At 36.8% G+C, this 13,487-nt stretch overlaps 2 protein-coding genes across 5 annotated transcripts; both read left to right on the top strand.

The window, feature by feature from the left end:
• Positions 1-4,043: 4,043 nt before the first annotated feature.
• Positions 4,044-8,257, top strand: LOC145628658 (putative L-cysteine desulfhydrase, chloroplastic). Of its 2 annotated transcripts, none has more exons than XM_081681020.1 (2): positions 4,044-5,565; positions 7,877-8,257. In XM_081681020.1, exon 1 carries the CDS (start codon positions 4,205-4,207, stop codon positions 5,558-5,560), a length of 1,356 nt encoding a protein of 451 aa, XP_081537146.1. In that variant the 5' UTR covers positions 4,044-4,204; the 3' UTR covers positions 5,561-5,565; positions 7,877-8,257. The 2 variants fall into 2 exon arrangements, with proteins under 2 accessions (XP_081537146.1, XP_081537145.1); XM_081681019.1 differs by having other exon boundaries at positions 4,059-5,565; positions 7,814-8,257.
• A 755-nt stretch (positions 8,258-9,012) lies between these two features.
• Positions 9,013-13,406, top strand: LOC145626412 (thioredoxin-like fold domain-containing protein MRL7, chloroplastic). 3 transcript variants are annotated; one of them, XM_081678842.1, is made up of 7 exons: positions 9,013-9,136; positions 9,916-10,746; positions 11,314-11,398; positions 12,131-12,242; positions 12,353-12,451; positions 12,558-12,615; positions 13,142-13,406. In XM_081678842.1, the coding sequence occupies exons 2-5, from the start codon at positions 9,992-9,994 to the stop codon at positions 12,448-12,450; spliced, it is 1,050 nt and encodes a 349-aa protein (XP_081534968.1). In that variant the 5' UTR covers positions 9,013-9,136; positions 9,916-9,991; the 3' UTR covers position 12,451; positions 12,558-12,615; positions 13,142-13,406. The 3 variants fall into 3 exon arrangements, with proteins under 3 accessions (XP_081534968.1, XP_081534967.1, XP_081534966.1); XM_081678841.1 differs by having other exon boundaries at positions 12,353-12,455; XM_081678840.1 differs by having other exon boundaries at positions 12,353-12,459.
• Positions 13,407-13,487: the final 81 nt, after the last annotated feature.

Below are 13,487 nucleotides of genomic sequence, written 5' to 3'. Positions count from 1 at the left end.
ATTCATTAGAAAGATTGCAAGATATTTTGTCCCCTTAGCTTCAATTTTAGAGAGACTATGTTTATAATAAGGTAAAATATATAAAAGAGATCTTATATGAAAACAATCTTGAAGATCAAATTGAGTATGATGTTTGATTGTTTGTTTTAGTCTAGCAATCTTAAAGTGGACATTTTTTTGATGGGGAGATTTATAATGCATGATCAGGTACCTCAAAAGACAAAATTTTGAATGAACAAATCAATTGACGAGTTGGGATTAAAAGAATTGATTAATTGATGGCGTTGAGACGAGCACTTGGTTGGTCTGATGGTGAGCTGATGCGATCAGATGCAAAGCCATGTTCAAGGTTAATGAGACAGACAGCTGGTATTTTTACAGTTGGTGGAGCATTGGGTTTCTGGGTTTTGTGTAGATTGCACTATAGTACGTTTGTTTTGCGTTCAACTGTCTTGTTAAGCTTCCTCTAAAGTATACGTTGTATAACTACTACGTATGTCATATATGCTTATTGCTTTGTGGAATAGGACATATATCCATTTTGAACTTGTTAATCACTTTTCTGTCTTGCCCCTATTTAGAATGTCAAGGAATTATGGGTAGCTCAAATTGCGTGTATTGCATTCTGTTAAATCTGATAGCATTGCATCACTGATATACAAGGATATACTAGGAAAATCTGCATTGCATCACATATATGTGAAGAGAAACTACCATGACAATGGCTAACTTGCAACAAACTGTACATATCAGCAAACACATACCATCTAGATAGCTAGCTAAACACTATAATGGCAGCCATATACAAATAATACAATCTTGTTACCACCCTTTCGAGCTACGATTAAGGAGGTGGTGATACAAGATCTAGCTTGAGAGACAATTTTGATGTTGGTCAGCTCCCAAGGATTTGGTCCTGAAGTCGGCTAGTTGCAGTGTAGATTCACAAGAAAAGTGTTGCTAGACTTGGACGTTGTCTCTATCTTAGTGTCGGTCAATCTTGAGATGCTTTGTTCATTTATAAGATTTGTAGTTGTCAGCAATGTGTATTTGTAAAGAACAAATCAATAGGTATAGGAAGGTTCAATCTACAACTTATGCGTTAATCCTTTAAGCCAAGCAACCTCACTAAATGTCTGACTCGTGTTTCTGTGAAAACTCTTTGAGACATTGTTTTGCCTTTGAGTTTTCAAAAGATTTACAAAACCAGTGACTAGTGGCCGTAGTAGGTGACCTTTCAGAAAGGAACAAATGACCCCAGTCAGATCAGATCACTATACTCTGAAATCTGAACTAAGAATGAGTAGGGTAACACAAGCCTGTGATCCTGAAAGGTATCTTAAGGCAAGTTAATAATTTTAAAACAAATGATTGTCTATATGTTGAGGAGATATGGGTGTTTGATTATTAGTTTAGTACTTTTGTAAGATGAAGCAAATGCTGTCCTGGTGTTTAGCACAATCCTGTTTCGTCTTTTTTTGTACCTAAGCAATTCCCAGAAATTTCCTATGACCTGTTTGCTTCTTTCACTCATTTGGTTTATTCATGGCTGTCAGGACCAAGAGTTACGATTCCTAGAAGTCTCAGATGGGCAGCTTGTGGATCTGTTTCTGTTAGCTCAACCACAGCTCTTCTGGTCCGCCTTTTCAGTCCAGAATGCGAACCCCAGAACATCGTAGCTTACGACAACAAAACCGACAGTTTCACTTCACTTCCATGTTCATAGGGATTTATTGTTGATAATCGAGTCATGATGGCTCAAGAGTTGATGATATGGGAAATAATCAAAATACTTGTAAATATTATGAGTCAATAAATTTCAGCATATGTTTTTGTATGGTGTTGGAATTCAGTTGCTACTTGCTAGTAATTGAAATTGGAACTCAACTTGTTGCTTGTAAAATTCACAATAGTGTATAATCTTTTTGACTCTTAAGAGGTGTAAATTTGATTGTAAGTCCTGTGCGGTAGTCCTAGAAAGGCTAGAATGGTCATCGACGAGAGCTATCGGGTCACTCAACAGGAGGCATAGAGCTACTGAGCTAGTGAATTCTTCATGCTGTTGTTATCTGGCAAAGGACACTTGATAAAGCAAGGGAAAGAGACACAGACAATGGCCAAATCATAGAGATTAAAAGGAAAAAGTGATAGAGAGATAGCTAAATTCCAAAATGACACGGCATGAGATTATTAAAAAAAACATGCACTCAGGTCTCAGCACTCGTGAAACTCAAATCCAATATGCAAAAGACGCCCCATTCAAAATGAATAATAGAGGGAGTTGTTAAAGCATTGTGCACGACGTTTGGAAGTAATAAGGGGTAATTCGTTTTGAAGTTGCACTAGCTTAGGACATGCTTTGCTCTCGCCACCTTATTTAAGATTTTTTTAAAACTAATTTTTTAAGGTACACATACTAGATATTACAATTATGCGAACTTAATTGTCACTTAACACGTTTCAACAACGGGTTGTCTACTTCTCTAACGCTCGGCAGTGGCGATTCCAGGAATTTGTCATTATGGGTTCGGAATCTCAAATCTCTCGAACATAACAATTTTATTTTTTTTTTGGACGAGAAATATAGTTTTGTTAACCGATGTTTATCAAAAAATATTATATACTACTTCCGTTTCATATTTTTTGCAACTTTAAAGTTTTTTTTTTTTTTTTTGAGGGCCTTTAAAGTATTATTTTTAAGATATAAAATATTTCAAAATTGTAATATGAAACAAATATAATATAATACTTAAATAAAATAAAAGTATGATGGTGTAAAAAAAATCATATTCTTTGAATTTATTTTTTTTTATTATTTTTTTTTTTAAGAAATATTCTTTGATTTTAATGAAAAGGAAAAGAGTAATATATAATGGTAAAATAAAGTAAATATAATATAATAACTTATTTTTAAAGGAAAAAAATACTTGTATTAACTAAAAGTATGATGGTGTAAAATAATACTCATATGATTTGATTATATTGAAAAGGGAAAAAAAAAAACAGTAAAATAGGCTATTGTGTTAAATTGTCAAGAAAAAAAAAATAACAAATGGGTTTGGTAAGGGGTTTGATCCCGCGTCCCCATCTAAGAGAATGTCTTGCATGTGAATTCTTTGACCGCTGAACCACAGATGGTAAACATGATATAATCAGTTGTATTTTTTTCCCTCTAAATTACGAATTCTCTCCAAATCCAGTATGGGTTCAGCTGAACCCATACTGGAATCGCCACTGACGCTCGGGCCTATTCTCTTCAGCTTAATTTAAGTTTAGTTTAGTTCAGTTCAGCTTCAATGAGTTGAGTTCACTCTCATAAACAATTTAGCTTCAATTAGTTCACTTCAACTCAATTTAGTTCAATTCATTAAATCCAGGGCCGTCTCCGGCAATTTGGTGGCCCTGTTCTAACTAAAATATTGGGCCCTTAAATTTTTAAAGAACTATTTTTAAAACGTTAAAAATATTATTATTTTAAAATGAGTTTATTTAGTATTAATAATACAAATTAAAGAGGAAAATATTCATATTACTAAGTTTAATAATAATTCAATAAAAAACAAATAAAAACTTTTTATTTATAAAATGTCATCCTTCTAACATTCTTTGAAGCAAAATCCTTAGTTATATCTTCATCATTTTAATTTTGATTTGGAAATTAAAAGGCAAAATCGAAGATTTAGGATGAAATTTTGGGTTTATTTTGGAAATATTGGTCCTTTATAAGAAAGAAGGTGAATTGATAAGGTATGATTTTTATTAACGAGTCATCATTTTTTAAAAGTTTGGGGTCCTGTTCAGTATGTGAGATAAAACATGTCCAAAGACGGCCCTAAGTAAATCAGAAGGCTCTAAGTAATTAGGGAGTATTAGATACAGTATGCAATATCGGAAAGTATATACTTCGTACTACGTACTACGTACTGCACTGTACTTTTTAATTTAGTTTGAAAAAAAAAATGAAAAGGATCTCGATATTCGGGTTCGGATCCAAACCTAGATCCCAAACCCCCAACCCAAACTCAAATCCATTTTCTCTCTCCTCTACCGCCGGCCACTCTCTCCCGTCTGACGTGTCCACCTTCTCCATTATCTTATCACCTCCCATTTTCTCTCTCCTCCCATCTCTTTCATGGCTTCCACTCTCACTCTCTCTCTTCCTCTTCCCTAATCTCCCCCCATTTTCTCTCTCCTCCCTTCTCCCATGGCTTCCAACTCCTCCGAAAATGGCTCCCACCCCAAAAAACCCAAACTCAATCACCAAGAACAAACCCTAATTTCCCCCTCCGAAATCGCCGCCGAATTCTCCCACCATGACCCCACCATTGCTCGCATCAACAATGGCAGTTTTGGGTGTTGCCCTTCCGCCGTCATCGCCGCCCAACGCCGCTGGCAGCTCCTCTTCCTCCGACAACCCGATTTGTTCTACTTCTCTCTCCTCCGACCTGGGATCGATTCTTCTCGTCGTCTTCTTCTTCCATTGATCAACGCTTCTCGTCTCGATGAAATCTCCCTCGTTGATAACGCCACCACTGCTACCGCCGTTGTTCTTCAGTACGTCTCACGCGCCTTCTCTGAACGACGGTTTTCTCCCGGTGATGCTGCTGTTATGCTTCATTACGCTTATGGGTCAGTGAAGAAATCCGTGCATGCGTATGTCACACGCGCCGGTGGGCATGTCATTGAGGTACCTCTTCCTTTTCCGGTTTTCGATAGCGGTGAGATTGTTAGGGAGTTTAGAAATGCGTTGAATTTGGCTAAGTTGGAGAATCGTAGGGTTAGATTGGCTGTTATTGATCATATTACTTCTATGCCTTGTGTTGTTTTGCCTGTTAAAGAATTAGTTAAGATTTGTAGGGAAGAAGGGGTTGATCAGGTTTTTGTTGATGGGGCTCATTCAATTGGGTGTTTAAAGATTGATATGGAGGAAATTGGGGCTGATTTTTATACTAGTAATTTGCATAAATGGTTCTTTTGCCCGCCTTCGGTTGCGTTTTTGTATTGCAGGAAGAAGGAGAGGAAGGAACAGGAAGAAGGGGTGGAGTTTGATGATGTTCATCATCCTGTTGTTTCGCACGAGTATGGGAATGGGTTGCCTGTGGAGAGTGCGTGGATTGGGACCCGGGATTATAGCTCCCAGCTTGTTGTGCCGGAGGTTTTGGAGTTTGTTAGTCGGTTCGAGGGTGGGATTGAAGGGATTATGAAGAGGAATCATGATAAGGTTATTGAGATGGGGGAGATGTTGGCGAAAGCTTGGGGGACGCATTTGGGTTGCTCCCCTGAAATGTGCGCGAGTATGGTGATGGTCGGGTTGCCTACTTGTTTGGGGATTCAGAGTGATGACAATGTTATGAAGTTGAGGACTCATTTTAGGGAGAAGTTTGGCGTTGAGGTTCCGATTTATTTTAGGCCACCTAAGGATGGTGAGATTGGATGTGTGACTGGATATGCTCGGATTTCTCATCAAATTTATAATACAGTTGATGATTACTATAAGTTCAGGGATGCGGTTAATCAACTGGTGCAAGATGGATTTACTTGCGCTGAACTCTATGGCTAGACAAGGTGTGTTTCTAGTTTTCTACTCTTTTCTTGAGCTTCTTACGAATTGTGAATTTGTCAATTATTTTGTGCGCTGTATGGAATTGCTATTGTTATGAAGTGAAAGAGGGGGGGAGCACCAAATCACCAAGTCTGTTATGATGTTAGTTGATTTGGTGTTTCCCCCTCTCTCTCTCTCCCCTTTAATGTGTTGTTTTGGAGCAAGTTTTAAACTTTCACTGTTCTATTTTCCAACTTATATCAAGTCTGAAAGTATCATGCCAGATTTGACTATGTGAATAGTCAGACCCTAGATAATTGCCAATCTTGCCATGATCCCATACTATAAGCATTACTTGGTGCCTCTAACAAAGCTTCCAGCTGTGGAGTTGGAGGTGGCTATTGGGATCATATAATGCATCATGAACCAAATAAGTATGTAAAAACTGTTGATTGGAGTTGAGACATGTGGACACTGGTTCTTCCCCTGTAGTTTAACAAAGACAAGCTTTGATGTTTGAAAACGTTGCTTTTACTCATCAATTATATTCAATTTTATGTAACTGATATATACAAAAATATACTTGCATGTTAAGAGAGGCCTACTAGTAATCTATTCATTTCTTACTTCTAAGCATGTAATTGGAAGTTAGATTCGACTTGGCTGGTCTTGTTGAGATGTAGAAATGCTAATAGCAATTGGTGTCTGTTATCCAACATAATTTACGAAGAGAATGTAGGGTTTCTCTAAAAGAGCACAAGGGGCTATTTTGGTTCAACTTGAAGGAAAGATGCCCCCCCTCTTTCACTTCCCATTTCTCAGAGTGATTGGTAAGAGGGGAAAAGGGTTGTCCTTGCCCTCCTCATATTATCTCCTGTGGCCTGTCTTCTCATTTCTCAAAGACTCAAACCATGACTTCCACAATACCAAATTCTGCTGTAGTGTATCGCAACAGCACTGCCACCTCCCAACCTTGTTTTGAATCCGCCTCAAGACTTTGAAGAAAAGCTTTTGTTATCAAATTTGATCATAAAAACTCTTAATTTGGAGCTTTCATGGTTAAATTTGATTACTTAAAGCCAGAGTTTGACCTTTTGAAGCTGGTATTCTCTCCCGCAAATCCTCTTTTATCTCGTACATGTGGAATTGCGGTATTGGTTGTGGGAAGTGCTGAAGTGGTGAAATGTGATTTTGGTAGCTGACCGTGAGCTGGTAGGTGGTTTCGAGCTTGGACAGTATTGGTAGATGTTTGTGGTTGTATTTTGGTAGGTGGCTGTCTGAGTGTGTATTTGGTGGTGGTTGTAGGATAACATTGGGATTTTAAATTTGATGGGGTTTGAGATCGTATAGGCTGGTGGAGGCTGTTGATGAATGGGCTGAGGTTAGGACAGTGATCAAGGGGTGGAGCCATGACAGGACTTTAGGGATTTTGAAAACCCCCCCCCCCCCCCCCCCCCCCGGGGGGGGGGTGTAGGGGGGATTTGGGGAAAGTCTTAAAATTTAAAATGGGAATATCCGGGGAAAGGAATTCTTATTTCTTTGTAATTTATTTATTTATTTATTTTTATATCAAACACCATCAAAGTGAAATGTTTTCCCATTGGAATCTTTCTTTATTGCTGGCAAGTGGCAACAATGAGCAAGAGAGTGATATTATATCAAAATTTGAGCTGCAAATTTGGGACTTTACCTTGTGGTTATTGTCCATGAAGTACATTTGCTGACAGATAGACATACAATTTGCTCCAACTTAACGGAAGAGTTCTCCAGGTAAATGACCAAATAGATTTCATACAACTGGTGACAGTAAAATTTGCACACACTGGTTAGGCATGTGCACCTAATTCAGCAATTAGTGATTTAGTGGCATAGAGGCAATTTCTGATTCTAAGTAGAAACCAAAGCATGTAAATTGCTTCATCCTGCTGGTTGCTGCTATCTGAGAAATTTTTGTTTGCTGTATGTTTCAGAAGCTGGCTCTAGTCATGTAAGGATTTTTCCTGTACTAATCTTTCCTTTGAGCCTCTGAATAATTGTTCCCAGATTAGTGTTTTTGAAAGTCTTAACACATGACTGGAAGATCATCTTGGATATGCTCTAGCTTGATATCTGTAAATAGTGTTCTTATATGTAAATATTTTGGGATAAATTTACCCTCTTTCACATTTTAATATATTGTTCAAATACCTTGCTTTTATGCTCTCTGATTAATAAAGTTGGAGTTCCAACATTCCCGCATGTAACCTGGGTGATTTCTGTTTTTCTGTGTAGGTGAATGGTGAATATACATAAGCTTTCATGATTAATTTGTATTTTCCCCATATCTCTGATCAGGACAAGGCTCGAGGTACTGAACTAGCGATGAATCCAATTGTATAGCGCTTTCCAGAGACAGATTAGTCAGCCCTGTTGAAGCATTGAATGGGGCTCCTTGGCCCTGTTGACGCATTGAATGGTGCTCCGTGGCCCTTTTTGATGCTCTGATGGCCTGAGTGGCTCATGTGGAGCTTGTGCTGAGTTGTGTAAATTAGCTGCTTTTTAGGACAATTTTATTTGCATTTTTTAATCTGCTAGTTTATTCTAGAGTAGACCAGTTCCTTAGGTCTGGCTTAATAATAAATTAAATTATCAGGTTAACTGCTGTAAGAATTTTGCATTTGTTACAATTTTCAGCTAATGTTAGTGAAGAAATAACTATCAGCCTCTTTTTAGTTATTCTTGTTGCCATAATTGAGCTGATCTCGGAGCAAAAAATTTGGGGGGAGGGGGTGATCAAGCAGGATCTGCAGAAAGTTGATTTTATTATCACTGCAAGTCCTATTAATAATCAGAGGTAAAAGACACCAGTCACCAGGAAGAGCTGCCACTCGCTTCTGCATATAATCTTTCACTTAACGATGTGGCTAATCACAGCGCAAGGATACAAGTATAATGTTGGGTCTCCAAATTCTTAACCATAACTTTCAGTCATAAAACTTTGCCCGACTTGAAATTCCAATTATTTAACATACTATCTCGTGTTATTCGTATTAGTAGTACTATCACGGTCACTCCTTTCCTCTAGAGCTTGAGCTTGCTTATCATCGGTGCCTTATCCAGTTTCCGTCATGCTATAACCACTACAGCCATTGAAAGTTAGTACGCAAGAATTTATGTCACAAATTCAAAAATAATTGGAAAATTTGTCAGTGGAACCATACCCTTATCTTTCGTATTGTGTAACTTTTTTGGTAAGATGAAGGGCTCTATGGTCCAGGTACGCAGGTCTACGCTTTCTACCCCCAATCAATCTCAAAGTCACAAAGTTTCTCATCAACTTCACCAGACATTCCGTTTCATGGTATTCATAATTGTATCCGTATATATATTCATAATTGTATCCGTATATATATTCGTATTTGTATTTCGATCGGTATCCATTTAAGTATTCAAGAATCCTCGTTAAAACATGTAATCATTTATCAAACGTTGTGGCTTTTGCTTATATAAAAAAAAAAGAACCAGTTCCTCAGTTTCCCTTCACAGTGTCTCATCGCTCAGTAGCCTAAACCACCATTAAAATTGGCAGCTAAAAGTTCACTCTCTTCTTGAAAGGTTCACTCTCTTCTTCGGCTCTTTCTCTCTCTTCCCTTTTGATATGATATCTAATTGTTGTTTATTATTGTTGTAGTAATTGCAGTTAGTGTAAACTGTAAAGGAGTGAATTTCTGTATATTTCCCTGTTTTTTGGTAGAATATGATGTCAGTTTGATATTTGATAGGTAGGCTCTTCCTTGATTATTTTATACAGAATATGCAATATGAATTTCATAAAATTCCCAAAAATTATACTTCGAAGTATAACGAAAATTATTGATTTGGCTGAAAAATTATGCTTATGTTGTGTTAAATAATGAGATATCATGGTGCTGGGAATGAGCTATTACTAGGGTTTGTTTAATTTATCAAAGCATGTTTATCTGTGAAGAATTGGTGAGCAATTTGAGGGAAGAAGAAAGACTGTGGCCCGAAACCCTGTTGTTTTTTAAATTTAATGTGGATTATTGACTTAATCTATGAGTTATATTATTGGATTTTGAATTCAATACACAAAAGAGAATTTTGTATTTTGTGGGGAATAGCCACTCATCTGCTGTTTTGTTTAGGAATTGCTGTTTCTTGAATGGTAAATGGGGAGCTGAGTACAGTGGGTTGAGGTGGATATTACTCGAAACAGGTTGTTGTTGGTTTGTATTAGCTCAAGCAGTAAAAGTGTGGATAACAGTAGAATAGCGATCCGAAATCTTTAGAGTTTGCCTCTTGAGTTGTTGGTTTATAACAGCTATCCTGACTCCTGAATCCTGGTCCAATGCTGGACTGCTGTATTTTTGCAGGAATTGTGGCATTTGATTGATTACAATTGAATTTCTTGTGAAACCCAGTTAGATTGTATCTAGCTTCTTAGGAAAGATGTCTGTCTGTCCTACTCACATCTTTCCTCGAGATTGTCTTTCTTTTGGTGCTTCAAAAAACGTCCTACAGATTCATCCACAATATTTGTGTCGCCCCACTAAATTATCTGTTATTCGTCATGGCATCAGACATTTCCAGCATTGTGTTGCTGCAGTGGGAAAGTCTGATTCTGTATCCAACTCTGAGGCAGATTCTGACCCCAACTCCAAGCCTAAGAGAAAAGGTCGATTGAAGAAAGCCAAAGGTGCTGAAGCTGAGCCAGGCACCAATTCAAAACCATCACCAATAATCCCAAGGAAGCCAAGGCGTGGTCGTAGGAGTGAAGCAGTTGCTGTTGAGGATTTTATACGTGACTCGCTTGAAAAAACATTTGCTTCTATCCAGGAGCAAAATCCTGATGTTTTTGTGAATAAAGAGCAAATTCTTAAAGAAAGTAACAACAAGACTCTTTCTGATGATAGTAGTGAAGAAGATGATGATGATGATGACAATGGTCAGACAGAGGAGCAAATGGTTGTTGACGACGATGATCCTACTTGGCCAGTTGATGCTGAAGTGGGATGGGGCACTAGAGCATCAAACTATTTTGAAAAGTATCCAATTAAAAACATTGTTGGAGATGATGGTACTGAAATTGATTGGGAAGGTGAAATTGATAATAACTGGGTACAGGAAATCAATTGCCTTGAGTGGGAGAGCTTTGCATTTCACCCAAGTCCGTTGATCGTTCTTGTCTTTGAAAGATACAACAGGTATTTTTTTGAACTTTTTGAGTACAATTACAAAAACATTAGTACTATGTTTTTTAAGGGACTAGAAAATTACCTGAACCTGCACTTCCCTTATCATGTAATGACTAAGTTATAAAATTGCTTAAAAAAGATATGAGTTGATAAATTAATCATTATACAGGATGGAAGAATTACTAATAAGGCGCTGAAGCATTTTCAATTTAATTTTAATGTAGTACTCATGCATGAAGTGGTGTAGATTATGTGAGCAATTCATCTTGTCTTGTTAGCTTACTATTGGACCTGTTGTTTAGAGATGCATAAGTGGTGTTCCACTATTAACCCTAAATGTGAAGAAATAATGCTCGAGATAACAAATAGGCTATGTTATATTCTTCTTGTTTTTCTATTTATAGATTGCAAATTCTTGGAACATGCATATTTGAATCTCATTTCTGCCTTAGATGCAATAATTTATGTTTATTTGTTTATTCTTTGATTTTGCAACATTTAGAGAGCTAATTTGGTTCAAATTTCACTCTTTTAGTGAAGTATTGTGTTAATTATTCACCCTTTTTGTTAACACAGAGCAACTGATAACTGGAAACTTCTCAAAGAGTTGGAGATGGCACTCAAGGTTTATTGGAATGCTAAAGATCGACTTCCTCCTCGTGTATGCTCTCATCACTTGAAATTCTTCTTTTTTGAATATAAGAAAGGATCATTAGCCATTATTATCAGAAAAATAACACCAAGTGCAATTATCACATAAATCCATCATAAAATTTTTTATTTCCTTTCTAATCTGTATTCAATCTCCATTAGCCATCTGTTTTGAATATTTTATACCCTTACTTGAGCAAAAATTGAATTTTCCTGTATTCGATGTTCCCTCTTACTTAGGAAGGCAATTAGTAGATCTTTGGGACATGGCTGGGGTAATTCTGAAAATTGAGGTTAAATGTAATTATGTTAAACCTAATGGTTCACTGACTGAAAGTTTTAAATCTGTTAGATTGGACGAACTTAAGAGGTGGTTTCACAACATATCTAGCCTTCACTATACCTTTGAGATGTTTGGCTGGCCTCTTTTTGCGAATTGTCTATTCAACTAAGTTATCCAACACAATTTCTTAGGGCTCTAAAAGGTCACAGATTCCAGCTTCCTAGGAAGTGGTTACCTGCAGTACTTTCTTAGCCTTGAGCTTAGGAAGTATTGTTAATATCAAATTGTATTGAAGCCGCATGGCAATAAATTCTTCCTTAATCTGAGAGAAATCTGATCTGGCTCCTACTTATCAAATAAGTCAAGCAAGATAGTTCTCTTTTGCTCATAAATTATAGACCTAATGTTAATTTTGTGTGATAAAATCTGAGGTGCATGATCATAAATTTCTTGTAACAGGCAGTTAAGCTGGATATCAATATTGAGAGAGACTTAGCATATGCTCTTAAAGTTAGACAGTGCCCACAAATACTTTTTCTACGTGGACAAAAAATTTTGTACAGGGAAAGCGGTAAGAGCTGTAGCTTCTTTTCCTTCTTTCCATAGTTATGTGGACATGCTGAGTTTGATTTGTTGTTGTTGCAAACTTGGAATGTGACTGTTTCAACTCTTGGTATGCAGATCACAGAACTTCAGATGAATTGGTTCAAATGATTGCATATTTCTATTACAAAGCCAAAAAGCCTTCATGGATTGATGAAGCAGCTCTAGCTTTGTAGTGTCAGTCGGTGCATCATCTATATCTCATCTAATCCTTGATCCAAAGCTGATTTATCAGTCTATTTATAACATATCTTTTAACCTTTTTCCCCCTCTGTCAACGCAGGCATGAAACATGAGTTGGAACTAAGGAGGTTTATACTAGATTTGCAGCATTGCATCATGTATGTTAAGATTGTCTGATTTGAGTGCAACTATATTTGCTGCATACAATGCCTACATATCTTTTTACACTTCTACAGAAAAGCTAATTTAGATGCACTTGCATTAGCTTGAGTTTGCTATGAGATCCGTCATACATACTGATTAAATCAATGTTATGTTGTATGGATATTCCACTTTGTATAAAGATCAATAGCTGTTGATACACTGATAAATCAGCATTAACTAGCCATAGGCTGAAGTCTCCTTTAGGTATTGATTGCGTTAGTGTCTATGGATAACAGTAATGAGATTGATTAATATATTTTCAAGACTAGTAGAAGAGCGGGGCTATATGGGTAACTCTTAGCTACCTAACACTTGATAAAATGATAAAAATAGCTAATACTGTCACCAGCTAGATGCTTAGTACTACTGTTGCTAAAATCAACATATGCTCTAAATGCTGAAACATCTTAAAGTTCAAATTGGTGTATTTTTAAGCTGGCTGACTTCCATTAATCATTTAATCTTCTAACCTATTTACAGGTATGGAGATCGAGTTGTGGGTAATTGTTTGCAATTTTGCGCAGGAATGGGGCAGATGTAATATTGATACAAGATTTAATTGCATGTCTACCCTGTTCTTCAAATATATTTTTGTTGGATTTAGGACTTGGGAGTTAGGAGTAGAATCTTCAGACTTGTATTCTACTGTATAATATTTGTCAACTACGAATTCTTGTACCTTGTAAGTTGTATTTTGATACATTAAACAATTATGTTGCATATATTGGAATGATGATTAAGTTCTCGTCTTTCTTTACAAAGATCCTCTATTCCTCTTTGTATTTTAAACATGTTCAAAGATTGCTTTAAATTTGTAATTCCTTTC

The sequence above is a fragment of the Chenopodium album genome, chromosome 4 (genome assembly GCF_948465745.1).
Source record: "Chenopodium album chromosome 4, dcCheAlbu1.1, whole genome shotgun sequence".
NCBI classification, from domain to species: Eukaryota; Viridiplantae; Streptophyta; class Magnoliopsida; order Caryophyllales; family Amaranthaceae; genus Chenopodium; species Chenopodium album.
The sequence above is the reverse complement of the archived record's forward strand: the minus strand, read 5'-3'. Positions and strand labels throughout refer to the sequence as shown.